This window comes from Salmo salar, chromosome ssa27 (assembly GCF_905237065.1).
Source record: "Salmo salar chromosome ssa27, Ssal_v3.1, whole genome shotgun sequence".
Classification (NCBI taxonomy): Eukaryota; Metazoa; Chordata; class Actinopteri; order Salmoniformes; family Salmonidae; genus Salmo; species Salmo salar.
Genome location: NC_059468.1, coordinates 9,666,450 through 9,684,515, shown reverse-complemented (window position 1 = coordinate 9,684,515; position 18,066 = coordinate 9,666,450). Strand labels below are relative to the sequence as shown.

Sequence of the window (18,066 nt, the reverse complement as noted above, 5' to 3'; positions counted from 1 at the left end):
ATCTATTTTTTTTACATACTATCCTGGATAAACATAATTTGTGAGACCTTGGTCCATAGATCCTAAGTATCAAGTTTTGTGCAGATCGGTCATTCGGTACCAGAGGAGTAGAGTTGTGTTTCACAAAATTCAAAATCCATCATGGTGGATCTTATGGGTCTTTGAGGCATATTCGTTTGTTGTGAGGAGAGGGACCTATATACCAAATTTCAGTTCAAATGGGATGAGGGGCGTGAGCTTTCAAAGTTTGCATTTTCTATGGCTTGTTATAGGGCCACCATGTGGCCAATTGGCATGACATTGCATGAGAGGTTGTGGCCCTTGCCCCTTTACCATCAAGCAAGGTTGCAACTTCTGAGGTCTTACCATCTCACAGGAATTAGCATTTGTTTCACCAATCAACGCCACCAAATACAATAGAGTTTCACCAGCTTTGCTTCTGAACCCCTAATAATAATGAACGCCAACAAATACAACATATTTAGCAAATATGGGGTAGGCTATTTGAAAAACTAGGCTATAACGGACTAACATTAGAATTTAAGTTGATAACAAAGCAATACATGAAAGACCGTAAATACACAACTAAAAGCAACCACATATTTAGCCATTGAGCATGTTCTGATTGGCCAGTGAGGGGCCAAGCCTTGACACACCCACAGCTTGCTAATTCATCAAAACCCAGCCCTTTTGTGCCACTGCCCACTACTGCGCCTATAATTCCGGTTTTGAAATTAGCAAAAATATTTCTGACACACCCCCAAACTATTAAAACGCTACCACCAGCGCTAAGATTAACCAATGCGATAGGTTTGTTAAACTAGAGCCCAGACTGTATCCTGGTTGTGGGTTCAAGGTCTGTTACAAACGAGAGACATAATATAAAAGTATTTGCATTCATCATTTGCGTAGTGTATTGACGGCAGAATTACAAGGAAATCCTGATGAACCGGACCTGCAGGATCAAGAGTGAACTACTGCCACCATAGTAGACTGGGCGAGGTGTCGGTGACAATCTTTCCCAAAACACTTCCTTTGTGATGATTCATGAGCTAACTGCTGAGGCAGAACCCAAACTAGTAGCAACCTTTGCAGCTTCACTGGTATCTAATGTCACTGTTTGCCAAGGAGAAATTGATAACTGTGAATAGTTGTTAACGTAAAACATGTCTGTGAAATGTAAACTTAAATGTATCTCTTTCTTTCAATTATTTCCCCCTCTTTTACAAAACACGGAATTACAGCATTGATAACATGTAATAATGTAAAAACTCATTAACATTATGATTGACTATATTTCATAACTGATATTACAGATAGGATATATGGAGACATACACTGGGTGTATAAAACATTAGGAATCCAAGGGAAAGCTATGATCCCTTTATTGATGTCACCTGTTAAATCCACTTCAATCAATGTAGATGAAAGGAAAGAGACAGGTTATAGAAGGATTTTTAAACCTCGAGACAACTGAGACATGATTTGTGTATGTGTGCCATTCAGAGGGTGAATGGGCAAGACAAAAGATTGAAGTGCCTTTCAATAGGGTATGGTAGTAGGTACGAGCCGCACCGGTTTGAGTGTGTCAAGAACTACAAAGCTGCTGGGTTTTTCACGCTCAACATTTTCATGTGTGTATGAAGAATAGTCCACCACCCAAAGGACATCCAGCCAACTTACCACAACTGTGGGATGCATTGGAATCAACATGGGCCAGCATCACTTTGGAATGCTTGCGACACCTTGTAGAGTCCATGCCCGATGAATTGAAGCTGTTCTGAGTACAAAAGGGGGTGCAACTCAATATTAGGAAGGTGTTCCTAATGTTTTGTACACTCAGTGTATGTGACAGACTTGGCCCGAAAATCTGACATTCGAAGTGTCACACACCACAAAAGCAGTCTGCAGAAGCCAAAAACATGTAAAACTGTCATTCATATTACTCCTTAGCAGCGTTAAGCAGTGATGCTGTATGCCCTTCCATTTTGATACGGTTGGATTGAGCACTGACTTTGTGGCAAGTGGCTCAGAGCATGGAGGTACAGGTTTGGCTGGCAGGCTTTTTCCTGGTACGCCAGAGTGCAAAGGGTAGTCAGAAAAACCAAAAAATAACCAGACTAAACCCTGTGAGGGAGTTCTTATTTTAATTGTGTCCAGATCTCTCTTCTTAACAAACGTAAGGGAAATGCCATCAGGTCTTCCACATGTTTGAGATTCTTTATACCAACTTTTCATTGACCCTACAAGGTATTTACTACAAATTGATTTTATGATGAATATGATGTTCATTTAAATTAAGTTTGTTTCGGTTTAAAACTGTTTCATACATTAGGCTTACATTGCTGTAAGTGTTGCAAAAAAATCTACAAATTGTTGATTTCCTGTGAAACTATTTGTTTCATGGTTTCCAAAAGAGACCCCTAATTGTACAAGTTTGGGGTCAATTCTTCATGACTTACTGATTGTGGGAAAGTGTTGCAATAACGCTTACCAAGAAATAGTAACACCACACCCAGTAAGCCACAAAGCCACATCTTGGGTCACATCTCTTTCAGTGAAGCATACTTTCCTGTGAGGCATCAATGAACACATAATTTCCTCTCTCATAGATTCAATAAACCCAGTGTGGTCTTTGGTCACCTATTAGTCTGTGCGGAAGTGAAAGTAGTTTGAGGATTGAAACAGGCACCAATATATGTTTTTGTTTGGGAGAGTGTTAGTATGGTTTGATCAAGCAGCAATGCACAACAGGATGTGTATTATAAGAGGTGTTTGCATGTGACCATTTTGGCATTCACTCAAGATTTTTCTTCTTTTAAGTACATTGACCTTTGACCAGGTAGTGTTTGTAAACCATAACATTAGCCCTCCCCCTGAAAAAACATTATCCACTGTAATGATGCATCTGATTATGATATTTGGGAATGAATATTCATATGCAATGTACTTTATCATTCAGATGGAAACCGATAACATGATAATGTTTTTAATGATTTTATTTTTTAAATGTTTTTATTTAACCCCTCCGGAGGACAAATATCTTAGTTTTTTTACAGCTTTTTTCTACATATACATACATTTTACCTATATATTTTACATACACATTTAACATATACATTTTACATACATGGTACTTTTATATATATATAACAACAATACATTACCAAACAAACTATTTAATCCCAACCCTCAGCCACTCTCAGCCCATCCCACCTATCACCATAGACCACCCTTGTTTGGTTTCCATGTGCCATATATTGTTCCATTGTGCTGTGATGTTTTACAAAATGTTGGAATCTTTCATAGTTGTATATTATCCACAGATTGTGAGCTAAAGATGAAAACCTTTCCTACGAGTATATTTATGAGCTTTTCTTAATAATCTACTGGAGAACCATTTTGGGTTTTGGTATAACTTATGTATGAGTGAAGCTTTTAGTAAGAGGTTTAAAGCTTTAATATTGAATAATTTTAGCCCCCCAAACTCATATTCATTATACAAATAGGCACGTTTAATTTTGTCTGCCTTAGCATTCCAATTAAATGAAATATTTTTTGTTCATATGATTTTAAAAACGAATCTTCTAGAGTAGGCAATGCCATTAGTAAGTAAGTAAACTGTGATAGGACCAAAGAGTTAATCAGTGTAATTGTTTCTCTTCATGGTTGCAAAATCTTATCTATTTTTGAAAACTTTCTATTGAAATGAATTGTGATAAATTCATTTCTATTTTTTTGAGATGTGAATACCTAGTATGTCTAATTCACCATCCACCCATTTTATTGTTAAACTACAAGGTAATGTAAACAATGTATTTTTTAATGATCCAATATGTAATATAGTACATTTGTCATAATTAGGTTTTAATCCAGTGAGGCTAGAAAAGTGATCAAGATCTTCAATGAGACTATGCAGGGATCCAGATTGCGGACTTAAGAAAAAACTACAGCATATATTGATACTTTTGTTTTTATCCCCTGGATTTCTAACCCCTTGATGTTCTTGTTGGATCTAATTTTAATAGCAAGCATTTAAATGTCCATAATAAATAGATATGGAGACAACGGACAGCCTTGTTTAACTCCTGCGGTTTGTGACGGGGTGTGTATGACATGGAATGTACACATTGGAGGAAGTCTACTGTACCTGACTCAGTCGGTCAGTCAGAGACACAGGTCAGGTGCATGATGGGATAGAGCAATCTATCTGTCTGCCATCCATCACGTCACCTCTGTCCTGCCTCGCCTGGGGGAGTTGGGGCGGAGGAACGCCTCCCCAGGCTTTGTCCCTCTGTGACTGAAACACCATGCCCCGAACGGTGCTGAGCACACACACACAAACACACACACAGACAGACACTAAAAAATAACTCACTCAGACAGAAACCCAAATAGAGACACCCAAACATGCATACACACACACACGAACACACAAGTGTTCATACACTAACAAACATGCACAAAACAAAATGCATTGACACACACCTTCATACATGCAAACATGAACATGTTTGTGTCTACTACAAAGGAATAAGTAAGATATTAATGGGGTAAATGTCAAGGTCCAATGCAGCTGTTTTATCCCAATATCAAAACATTTCTGGGTAACAATGAAGTATCTTACTGTGTTTGTTGTCAGTCAAAATGGTCATTTTTTTTACCAAAATAGCTTCTCAGCTAGACCAATTTCTCAGGCAAGAATTTTCCGAGGACTGTCTGGGAGAGATCTGAGTGGGGAAAACTGAAAACTAGCTGTTATTGGCAGAAAGGTTTGGAACTCTCTTTCCTACTGGTCTGTTAACTAATATATCGTCTGGTGATGTCACCATACAGGCCAAAACTCTATCCCACCGAAACAGGCTGAAAATTAAACTCTAAAAGGGAATTATCATAATTTTCACAATATTATTCCACCCTCTTGGTGTGGAGCTATATATAAAATACAGAAAATCTCGTTTTTGACTGCACTGGGCTTTTAAGGCTGTGCCTTTCAGCCTGGGTGTCACAATGACTGTAATGCCACTTGCTGGTCCTTATATTCCTCTCCTTTTTGTGAGCAGATCGAGTTATCCTCAGTTTCTACTAGGGTTGGGGTGAATTGCATTTAAATTTCAGTCAGTTTAGAAAGTAAGCAAAACTACAATTACAATTTCCAAATGTGACTGACTGGAATTGAAATGGAATTGACCCTAACACTGGTTTCTACATTACTTTTGAATGTTACTCCCTTTTTGTCTTGGCACTACAGAGGGAGTGGCGCAACTGTCTACCTATCTATGCCTGCACAATCATAACATCCTTACCAAAAACAAACGCAGAATTCAATGCTGGTAGTTACAGTTGAAGTCGGAAGTTTACATACACTTAGGTTGGAGTCATTAAAACTCATTTTTCAACCACTCCACAAGTGTCTTGTTAACAAACTATAGTTTTGGCAAGTTGGATAGGACATCTACTTTGTGCATGACACAAGTCATTTTTCCAACAATTGTTTACAGACAGATTATTTCACTTATAACTCACTGTGTCACAATTCCAGTGGGTCAGAAGTCTACATACACTAAGTTGACTGTGCCTTTAAACAGCTTGGAAAATTCCAGAAAATGATGTCATGGCTTTAGAAGCTTCTGATAGGTTAATTGACATCATTTGATTCAATTGGATGTGTACCTGTGGATGTATTTCAAGGCCTACCTTTAAACCCAGTGCCTCTTTGCTTGACATCATGGGAAAATCAAAAGAAATCAGCCAAGACTTCAGAAAAAAAATTGTAGACCTCCACAACTCTGGTTCATCCTTGGGAGCAATTTCCAAACACCTGAAGGTATGACGTTCATCTATACAAACAATAGTACGCAAGTATAAACACCATGGGACCACGCAGCCGTCATACCGCTCAGGATGGAGACGCGTTCTGTCTCCTAGAGATGAACGTACTTTGGTGTGAAAAGGGCAAATCAATCCCAGAACAACAGCAAAGGACCTTGTGAAGATGCTGGAGGAAACAGGTACAAAAGTATCTATATCCACATTAAAACAAGTCCTATATTGACATAACCTGAAAGGCCGCTCAGTGAGGAAGAAGCCACTGCTCAAAGATCGGCATTAAAAAAAGCCTGACTACGGTTTACAACTGCACATGGGGACAAAGATCGTACTTTTTGGAGAAATGTCCTCTGGTCTGATGAAACCAAAATAGAACTGTTTGGCCATAATGACCAGCGTTATGTTTGGAGGAAAAGGGGGGAAGCTTGCAAGCCGAAGAACACCATCCCAAACGTGAAGCACGAGGGTGGCAGCATCATGTTGTGGAGATGCTTTGCTGCAGGAGGGACTGGTGCACTTCACAAAATACATGGCATCATGAGGAGGAAAATTTGGTGGATATATTGAAGCAACATCTCAAGACATCAGTCAGGAGTTCTGTCAGGATGAATGGGCCAAAATTCACCCAACTTACTGTGGGAAGCTTGTGGAAGGCTACCCAAAACGTTTGACCCAAGTTAAACAATTTAAAGGCAATGCTACCAAATACTAATTGAGTGTATGTAAACTTCTGACCCACTAGGAATGTGATGAAAGAAATACAAGCTGAAATAAATCATTCTCTCTACTATTATTCTGACATTTTCACATTGTTAAACTAAAGTGGTGATCATAACTGACCTAAGACGGGGAATTTTTATTAGGATTAAATGTCAGGAATTGTGAATGTATTTGGCTAAGGTGTATGTAAACTTCCGACTTCAACTGTAGGTTTGCTTGGCTTCAGTCTTTCTTGGGCAGACTAGCTAGCTAGGCCCTAAAGTAGTGTAGCCTAATGGTAAAAATTTCCCCCTGTGTCACTGTAACTCCCCTGCATTCTATCAGTTGCTTCAAAGCAGTAGTAGGAACACACACATTCTGGCAGGCTTGTAATGGTTTATAATAGTACCAGGAACACACTGTGACATTTCCCAATCCCTTCCCCACTCCCAAACACATACAGTATTACTCAACATCCTAAAGTAAGCAAGAACAGCATTCCCTTGAAAGGAGTCACCCACTTCCCATATCTATTTTGACATGGCCAACTTCCAGATAGTGAATGAATCCAGGGGAGTATCACACATCATTCTGATTTGAGAAGATTTAGTGACACAGTAACATATACAAAAAAAGGGAGTTAACCTTTTGATACTGTCTGGTTCAATGTAATGTGTAATCCAGTAAGCTTACACAATGTAAGTTAAAGGTACACATGTACACACACACATACACACACACATACACAAAAAGCACCTAAACACATTGAATTTGCATCATTACAGTATTTTTTTATCGCTTTGGTGCTTTTTCCACAAGCAGGTATTGAATTTTAAAAACTCAAAACTGATAACACTAGTAATGACACTGTCTTATGTTCAGAACCATTGATTGTGCATTCATTTGGGGTTCCACACATATTTCACCCCTGAGTCTTTCATGCAAGTTGTTTGAGAAATACCATGAGAACCTTCTGTGATTGGATCATCATTTAGTCATTTAACTACCTTTAATCCAATAGCAAAAAACACAAGATTTTTCTACATTTTGTTACCTTACAGCCTTATTCTAAAATGGATTAAATTAAATTATTACCTCATCAATCTACACACAATACCCCATAAGGACAAAGCAAAAACAGGTATTTAGACATTTTTGCAAATGTATTAAAAATAAAAAACACATACCTTATTTAAATAAGTATTCAGACACTTTGCTATGAGACTCGAAATTGAGCTCAGGTGCATCCTGTTTCCATTGATCATCCTTGAGATGTTTCTACAATGTAATTGGAGTGCACCTGTGGTAAATTCAATTGATTGGACATGATTTGGAAAGGCCGACACCTATCTATATAAGGTCCCACAGTTGACAGTGCATGTCAGAGCAAAAACCAAGCCATGATGTCAAAGGAATTGTCCGTAGAGCTCCGAGACATAATTGTATCAAGGCACAGATCTGGGGAAGGGTACCAAAACATTTCTGTATCATTGAAGGTCCCCAAGAACACAGTGGCCTCAATCATTCTTAAATGGAAGAAGTTTGGAACCACCAAAACTCTTCCTAGAGCTGGTCGCCCGGCCAAACTGAGCAATCGGGGGAGAAGACCTTGGTCAGGGAAGTGACGAAGAACCCGATGGTCACTCCGACAGAGCTCCAGAGTTCCTCTGTGGAGATTGTAGAACCTTCCAGAAGAATCATAACCATCTCTGCAGCTCTCCGCCAATCAAGACTTTATGATAGAGTGGCCAGACGGAAGCCATTCCTCAGTAAAAGGCACATGACAGCCCGCTTGGAGTTTGCCAAAAGGCACCTAAAGGACTCTCAGACCATGAGAAACAAGATTCTCTGGTCTGATGAAACCAAGATTGAACTCTGAATGCCAAGCGTCACATCTGGAGGAAACCTGGCACCATCCCTACGGTGAAACATGGTGGTGGCAACATCATGCTGTGGAGATGTTTTTCAGCAGCAGGGACTGGGAGACTAGTCAGGATCGAGGGAAAGATGAACGGAGCAAAGTACAGAGAGATCCTTGATGAAAACCTGCTCCAGAGCACTCAGGACTTCAGACTGGGGCGAAGATTCACCTTCCAACAGGACAACGACCCTAAGCACACAGCCAAGACAACGCAGGAGTGGCTTTGGTATAAGTCTCTGAATGTCCTTGAGTGGCCCAGCCTGAGCCCGGACTGGAACCCGATCGAACATCTCGGGACAAACCTAAAAATAGTTGTGCAGCGACATTCCCCATCCAACCTGACAGGGCGTGAGAGGATCTGCAGAGAAGAATGGGAGAAACTCCCCAAATACAGGTGTGCCAAGCTTGTAGCACCATACCCAAGAAGACTCAAGGCTGTAATCGCTCCCAAAGGTGCTTCAACAAAGTACTAAGGGTCTGAATTCTTATGTAAATGTGATATTTCAGTTGTTGTTTTCAAAAATTTCAACCAAAAAAAAATGTTGCTTTGTCATTATGGGGTATTGTGTGTAGATTGATGAGGACAATTTTTTGAATCCATTTTAGAATAAGGCTGTAATGTAACAAAATGTGGAAAAAGTCAAGGGGTCTGAATACTTTCCGAATGCACTGTAGATGTCACCTTGATACATAGCCTACATAAAGTCTACTACTCTATAGAGAGGGCATGAATGGCAACACCGGGACAAAGTGCCCTTCGCTCCCGCTTGACAAGCACTACGGTCCGGCAACTGCGTGGGAAGTAGCTACCTAGTAGCCAATATCAGGGTGACAGTACACCCATCATAAATACTTTTAATAAAAAATAAACAATCGTCAGTATTATATGTACAATTATTTGCGTAAAACTAAGAGACTCATCTTTTGGCTTAAAAACGGAAGTCCAAACTCTCGCTTGGGTGGTAAGAAACTGACGAAAAAAACACTCGTCAATCAAGACCGTCTAACCTACAGCAGAGCGTTTTCGGCACACCCACTCCTCTCTATACGCCCACTCCTTTCCACACGCCCACCACTTTCCTTTTGATACACCAGCGACCCCCTTCTCATCCAAAGTGAAAACACTACACAAGAATAAGGTCGCCACGACCTGCGGATTTGAATCAATGCTGAAAAAACATTCATGATTTATCAATTTAGTTTTTGTATGCAATGTGTATGTAGGCCTATACAACTCCCTTTCCACATTTGTCAGTCAACTAATAGTCAATTAATTGTACACACCTTTAATCAATAGACAGTAGTTCACCTACAGGAAAAATTTGACCTCAGACTCAGTCATGGAAATAAAACTGTTTACAGAAGTGCATTATTACCGTAGCTGTACAATGTTTATAGCCAACTGTACACGCTGTACATGAAAGTATTTTAAAGGCTAGTGGTGCACTCTAGTGGCTGATCACAGGAAAAAAACTGCAGAAAGAAAATACACCCTATTTTTTTTTTAAATAGCCTACATGGAACCGTTTTAAATCATTTTCAAGAAGAGTTGGGCACTCTGCTAATCATAATCTGTAGTATATTGATTGCACTGTATATATACTGAACAAAAATGTAAACGCAACATGCAACAATTTCAACGATTTGACTGAGTTACAGTTCATATAAGGAAATCAGTAAATTGAAATAAATTCATTAGGCTCTAATCTAGGAATTTCATATGACTGGGAATACAGATATGCATCTGTTGGTTACAGATACCTTAAAAAATATGGGCCTCACAATGGGCATCAGGATCTCGTCACAGTATTTCTGTGAATTAAAATTGCCAACGATAAAATGCAATTGTGTTCGCTGTCTGTAGCTTATGCCTGCCCATACCCCACTGCCACCATAGGGCACTCTGTTCACAACGTTGACATCAGAAAACCGCTCACCCACATGATGCCATACATGTGGTGTGCGGTTGTGAGGCCGGTTGGACGTACTGCCAAATTATCTAAAATTACATTGGAGGCAGTTTATGGTAGAGAAATTAACATTAGATTCTCTGGCAACAGCTCTGGTGGATATTCCTGCAGTCAGCATGCCAATTGCATGCTCCCTCAAAACTTGAGACATCTGTGACATTATGTTGTGTGACAAAACTGCACATTTAAGAGTGGCCTTTTATTGAACCCAGCACAAGGTGCACCTGTGTAATGATCTTTAAACAGTTTCTTGATATGCCACACCTGTCAGGTGGATGGATTATCTAGGCAAATGGGATATGCTCACTAACAGGGATGTAAACAAATTTGTGCACAACATTTTAGAGAAATACAATTTCTGAGACCAACATTTTACATGTTGCATTTATATTTTTGTTCAGTGTAAATTAGTCCTATTAAATGTCCCACAAAACAGACATAAAAAACACAAAACGATACATAGGTTACTAATCTTATATTCTACTTTAATAGTTAATTAATGGTGTATTAAATAGTACAGTATATTACCTTTTTTTAAATTCTAATAGGTAAATCTATAAAATAATTTCCAGACGTTTGATATAATAAATGGACATATTTTGCACATTTTGTAATACGTTTTTTTTCTCCAGAATTGTCATAAAAAAATTCTAAAACTGCCTATGTATGGCAATGCACCTATGTCATTATTATGTAATAACATCATTGGCCAATAAATTGCTCCAGGCACATGAAACTGCGCAATGTTGAACAGACACGAGTTTAAAACAATCAGAAACGTCATTATTCTTGTTGTCCAATGTCCATGCTACATTCCAAAACATGCTCCCCACCCCTTGCTGAATTATCTGTTTATTTTCACCTCGCATTCACATAAATTGTGACTGGGGTAGAATCACAATAGTCTAGCTCTAGCTGCTGAATCATTTTCTTATTGACGAGGATCACGGTGCGAGAGGCGAGATGGTTGATATGGGATCAACAGCATGCGATGGGATGTATTCTAAACTTATCGACAAAGATAGTCAATATTTGGACGATTCAGAACTGCGCGGTCATGAAGTGCACGCGGGTAAGAACATAAAAAAGTGTTTATTGTACCAGAAAAATTATTTAGGGAAATTATACAAATGATCTAAAATGATACAGTAACGAAAGCAGCAGGAATTGGAAATAGCCTTCATGGTTTTTAAATGTATGGCATGTCGGACAAGAACACAATTGAATTAATGTGACTACAATATGACAAAAACAATATGCATCATTTCCAGCAAAGAGAGTCTGATATGAAGGTTTTTACATGGTAAAGTTTCGGTAGTTACTTTGGTTATGCAGTGTTCACCCAGGCACGATGTGTATTGCGTTCACAATAAAGTTCTCTCAGGGTTTCCATGTCTGTCTTTCATCATTACCTTCTTGTCCAATCAACTCAATATGCTTCCTCCCACGTATCTGACACCATAGCTAAAAGTAAAATAAGTATATAATCGTATAATATTATAGAACTATCAGAAGTTCTGAAAAGCAATAGTTCTTTATCAGGAGATGTTAGTTCAATTAAATCTAGCATCTAATGTGAAAAAATATATTTGCGTGCTGTGGCCTTAATATTGCGACGTGAAAATATTTTCAATTTGAAAATGTGTCAATCTGTTCATCTGGCACCCCCATCAGTTGCATTCCAGCACTAGCATTCCTGATTGAACTTGTCAACTAATCTCCAAACCATTGCTGCAATATGACAAAATGTGCAACAGCTGGGTTCCCCGAGGAACAGATGTGAAAATACTGAGTACATACAGTGCACCACAGGAAATATTATTTACAGGAATCCTATCTAAAATGGTGAATTTTCTCCAAAATCTAAAGAAGCTACACCCCCTTCCCATTCAGCCCATGTAGTTTTCCCGGAATCCTCCTACTACCCCGGGGTGCGGTAAGCAACGAATCGTTCAAACATGCTCATGACGTTTAACAACAAGATAAATGTTCTTTGTGTAATCATTGCACATTTGCGTGGACATGTTTAATTTCCTGTCCTAGAATATCAACAACCATAATCCTGCATTACAAATATTATGGGAAATGTGATTCAACAACAGGCATTTTGTGTATCATCGGAGGGGGGCAAGATGTAGGCAACTAGCAACACAGAAGAGCAGAATAGTCACGAGTTTTCTTCTTTACATAACTTCTGTTCTTCTTTTAACAGTTGGCTCAAACAAACATCAAATCAACAGTTCTTCAACAATTCTACAAGTACAGAATTCAATTGATAGGGTGTATACAATACCTAATGATTAGTAGCCAGTAGCCTGTTTCCTTCTCAAACACCCACAATAACAATTGTGTATTCCAATCATTAGGGTTATATTTCAAGGATTATAAAATTCTCATTTTATTTTAACCCTTTTTTATTTTTGTGCAAACCACATAAAAAAATGCAGTCGCACCCACAATACTCTATGCATTGGTTGAAGCTCAATGTTACATGAAAATCGCCCTACCATCATATCTAAGCCAACATAACATCAATGTCGATTAAAATTTGCAAATCAACTTCATTCGAAGTTGATTTGCAACACACATTTGCAACACACAACACATTTCCCCGCCTTTCGTCCCAGCCGTCCGGCCATTACCGAGAACAACATAGTGTTAGCGTTACATGCTGACCAGACCCCACACGTCGCGTGCGCGAGCGTTGCAAAATAAATTTTGAAATCCATGTTATTCAATTATTGCACCCACACTACTCGTGCGTGCCAACGAGCGTCTGCGTTGCCAAGGGCTAAAATAGAAGTCATTCCTATTTCTGACGCAGATCGCGCTGCAAGTCCTTCCTCTCCCATCTCCTCATTGGTTTATAAAAGCAGGTACTCACGTGCCATCTCCTCATTGATTATACCCACGTGGGTGATTGAAAGACGAACTGTTTTGCCGGTCGTCGTGGTAATACTATGAAAGTTTAGATGCCAATCACCATATAAATTCAAAGATGAAAAAGCCTGGAAGGAGGAGAGATGACTAGAAACGATTCGGTTGACCGTTTTATGTGTGGATTAATTGTCAGAGTAGAGGACCTTGTGCATTTCAGGTAAAATAACAACTCAATGTTTATATCCCATGACAAATTAGCTAGCAACAGCAAGCTAGCTAAATAGGACAAATTAGCTAGCATGTGCAAGCTAGCTAGCTAAATTGCCATACATTAAATTTTTTACATTTTAGTCATTTAGCAGACGCTCTTATCCAGAGCGTCTTATACATGTTTAATGCTTTTCGACCTGTCCCCAAATTAATGTAATTGGTTCAGAGGGTTTGTATTGATATTTTAACCTGAGTGTTGTGATCGCGTTTGGTGTGGGGGGATAAAATAAATGTATGCACGATGGCGCACAATGGGTTCCGTGTTAGAAGAAAAATATAATTGTTGCCCTGACCTAGCTCAACATAGACGTTGGATAAGAACATGACGACAGTGTCCATAAAGTGACAATTAGACTTACCACCTTTCAGACTGAATAAGTTTGTAGCGGCAACAGTTATGATAACATGTATAATTTATCCTCTCACGTGATAATTTCTGTCCATTAAGAACCAACGATGTGCTGCTTCCTTTTTGTAGCAATTCTGACAATGCTAACATCTTTTCAGCTGAATCTCAGAGTTCTAAAACCAGATCAAAGCAATTGGGTTGCGCAGCAACAGCACTAGTAGCTAGCTAACACCAGTCGGATGAGAGGCAAGTACAAGAAAAGGAAGTTAGCTATATTTTGCTAAGGAAGGTTTTTCACAACGCTGAAGTCATCTGTGTAAACTGTTGGCCTTAACAATTGCATGTAAACAGAGTTCAAACAAATAAGCACAAATAACGTCTTGATCGCTCCGACAGTCATTGCATTTTGGTACAGTAGAAGTACATTCACGCCTCGATCACACCAACAGTGTGATGGCATTTTGGTACACCAGAAGTACATTCATTTCCAATGGAACGCTGCGTTTGTGAAATGCTTGATAGTGTATGTGATGTAAACAGAGAGGTCTACTTTCTTGGGGACCTGAATATTGACTGGTTTTCATCAAGCTGTCCACTCATAAGGAAGCTTCTTACTGTAACCCGTGCCTGTAATCTGGTTCAGGTTATTAAACAGCCTACCAGGGTGTTTACAAACACTACAGGAACAAGATCATCCACATGTATCAATCACATTTTTAATAATGCTGTAGAACTTTATTCTAAAGCTGTATCCGTACCCATTGGATGCAGTGATCACAATATAGTGGCTATAACCAGGAAAGCCACATTTCGAAAAGCTGGGCCTAAAATAGTGTATGAGAGATCATACAAAAGATTTTGCTGTGACTCTTGATGTTAAAAATATTTGTTGGTCTGATGTCTGATGTGATTAATGAGGAGCATCCAGACGCTGCACTTGATGCATTTATGAAATTGCTTCTTCCAATTGTTGATAAACATGCACCTGTTAAGAAACTGACTGTTGGAACTGTTAAGGCTCCATGGATTGATGAGGAATTGAAAAACTGTATGGTTGAAAGAGATGGGGCAAAATGAGCGGCTAATAAGTCTGGCTGTACATCTGGCTGGCTTAAAAATTGAGAAATGTGACTAAACTCAACAAAAAGAAGAAACGTTATTATGAAGCCAAGATCAATGATATAAAGAATGATGGAAAAAAACTTGATTACTTTAAATTAAATTATGGGCAGAAAGACAAATTCAACTCCATCTTTCATCGAATCAGATGGCTTATTCATCACAAAACCATTTGATGTTGCCAATTATTTTAATGAGTATTTCATTGGCAAAGAGGGCAAACTTATGCAGGAAATGCCCACGACAAACAGTGAGCAATTATATTCATGCATAAAAAAACAAATAATGAAAGAAAAGCAGTGCAAGTTTGAGTTTTGTAAAGTTAGTGTGGGAGTGGTGGAAAATAATTGTTAATGATCAATAATGACAAACCACCTGGCATTGACAACTTAGATGGAAAGCTACTGAGGATGGTAGCTGACTCTATAGCCACTCCTATCTGTCATATTTTTAATCTGAGCCTAGAGGAAAGTCTTTGTCCTCAGGCCTGGAGGTAAGCCAAAGTAATTCCGCTACCCAAGAGTGGTAAAGCGCCTTTACTGGTTCTAACAGCAGACCTATAAGCTTGCTGCCAGCTCTTAGCAAGCTGTTGGAAAAAAATATGTTTAACCAAATACAATGCTATTTCTCTGTAAACAAATTAACAACAGGTGATTTTCAGCATGCTTATAGAGAAGGGCACTCAACTATCATACCACAAGGTGAGACCCAGATGCAGACACAGGAGGCAGATGGTTGGAGTCTTACAATGTTTATTAATCCAAAGGGGTAGGCAAGAGTGGTCGTGGACAGGCAAAAGGTCAAAACCAGATCAGAGTCCAGGAGGTACAGAGTTGCAGACAGGCTCGTTGTCAAGGCAGGCAGAATGGTCAGGCAGGCGGGTACAAGGTCCAGAAACAGGCAAGGGTCAAAACTGGGAGGAGTAGAAAAAGGAGAATGTAAAAAGCAGGCGAATGGGAAAACCGCTGGTTGACTTGGAAACATACAAGACGAACTGGCACAGAGAGACAGGAAACACAGGGACAAATACACTGGGAAAACAAGCGACAATAACGAGGACAGGTGAAACTGATCAGGGTGTGACATCAACATGTACTGCACTGACACAAATGACTGATGATTGGTTGAAAGAAATTGATAATAAGAAGATTGTGGGAGCTGTACTGTTAGATTTCAGAGCAGCCTTTGATATTATTGACCATAACCTGTTGTTGAAAAAACTTAGGTGCTATGGCTTCTCAACCTCTGCCAGATCGTGAATTCAGAGGTATCTATCTAATAGAACTCAAAGGGTTTTCTTTAATGGAAGCGTCTAATGTCAAAAATGTAAAGTGTGGTGTACCGCAGGGCAGCTTTCTAGGCCCTCTACTCTTTTCTATTTTTACCAATGACCTGCCACTGGCTTTAAACAAAGCATGTGTGTCCATGTATGCTGATGATTCAACCATATACGCATCAGCAACCACAGCTAATGAAGTCACTGAAACCCTTAACAAAGAGTTGCAGTCTGTTTTGGAATAGGTGGCCAGTAATAAACTGGTCCTGAACATCTCTAAAACTAAGAGCATTGTATTTGGTACAAGTCATTCCTTAAGTGCTAGACCTCAGCTGAATCTGGTAATGAATGGTGTGGCTGTTGAACAAGTTGAGGAGACTAAATTACTTGGTGTTTCCTTAGATTGTAAATTGTCATTGTCACAACATTCAATGGTTGCAAAGATAGGGAGTAGTCTAGCCGTAATAAAGAAATGCTCAGCTTTTTTGACACCACACTCCAAAAAGCAAGTTCTGCAGGCTCTAGTTTTGTCGAATCTTGATTATTGTCCAGTCGTGTGGTCCAGTGCTGCAAGGAAAGACCTAGTTAAGCTGCAGCTGGCCCAGAACAGAGCGGCACGTTTTGCTCTTAATTGTAATCAGAGGGCTGATATAAATACTATGCATGCTAGTCTCTCTTGGCTAAGAGATGAGGAGAGACTGACTGCATCACTTCTTCTTTTTATAAGAAACAATGTGTTGAAAATCCCAAATTGTTTGCATAGTCAACTTACACACAGCTCTGACACACACGCTTATTCCACCAGACATGCCACCAGGAGTCTTTTCATAGTCCCAAAATCAAGAACAATTTCAAGAAAACGTACAGTATTATATAGAGCCCTTATTGCATGGAACTTCCTTCCATCTCATATCGCTCAAATAAACAGCAAACCTGGTTTCAAAAAACAGATAAAGCAACACCTTGCGGCACAACGCCTCTCCCCTATTTGACCTAGATATTTTGTGTGTATGCATTGATATGTAGGCTACGTGTGCCTTTATAAAAATGTACGTAGTTCTGTTCTTGTCTAATGTTGTGTCACGATTCCTACCGACGGTGGCGCCCCCTCCTGCTCGGGTGGCGCTCGGCGGTCGTCGTCACCGGCCTATTAGCTACCACCGATTCCCTTTTTGTTTTTCCCTTTTTTTTATGTTTTCTCACCTGCCCTGAGTTAGGTAATTAAGAGGGCTATTTAGTTCAGCTGGCCCGCACCCTATTGTGCGGGATTGTTTTTCTGTATGTCAACTGCGTTTGTTGACTGTGCTTGTCCATTGTATTTTTCCCTGTTGTTGGGAGACCTTTTATTTTGTACGGGTGGTTCCGTTAAAATTACCACACAGTGTTCGCTGCTTCCTGCGCTTCTTTCCGCCACACCACAGACAAGACGATACAGAATCCCGCACCACCAGAAGGAGCATGGAATCAGCGGGAGCAGCGGGCACTCCACTACCCTCAATGGAGGAACGTGTCCAGCACAATACATCGGTCCTGCATCGCATCGGATCCGCCATGGACCAGATGATGGAGAGGATGGAACGATGGGAGAGGAGTGGTATCCTCTCTCCACCTACACCCCCCCGATACAACCATCTCTTCCTCCTACGACGTCTGGCTCTGGCGCGCTTCGCCTGGCACTCCCGAGGGAGTACGATGGGACGGCGGCTGGGTGCAAGGGGTTTCTTCTCCAGCTAGAGTTGTACCTGGCCACCGT

General features: G+C 39.8%; 1 protein-coding gene across 1 annotated transcript in view; it reads left to right on the top strand.

Moving 5' to 3' along the window:
- The first annotated feature begins 11,305 nt into the window (after nucleotides 1-11,305).
- Nucleotides 11,306-18,066, top strand: part of LOC100136448 (C type lectin receptor C) — a 29,636-nt gene continuing 22,875 nt past the window's right edge. Inside the window, 1 exon segment of the mRNA NM_001123581.1 lies at nucleotides 11,306-11,491. Within this exon segment, the coding sequence (NP_001117053.1) occupies nucleotides 11,383-11,491 (109 nt within the window). The 5' untranslated portion in view covers nucleotides 11,306-11,382.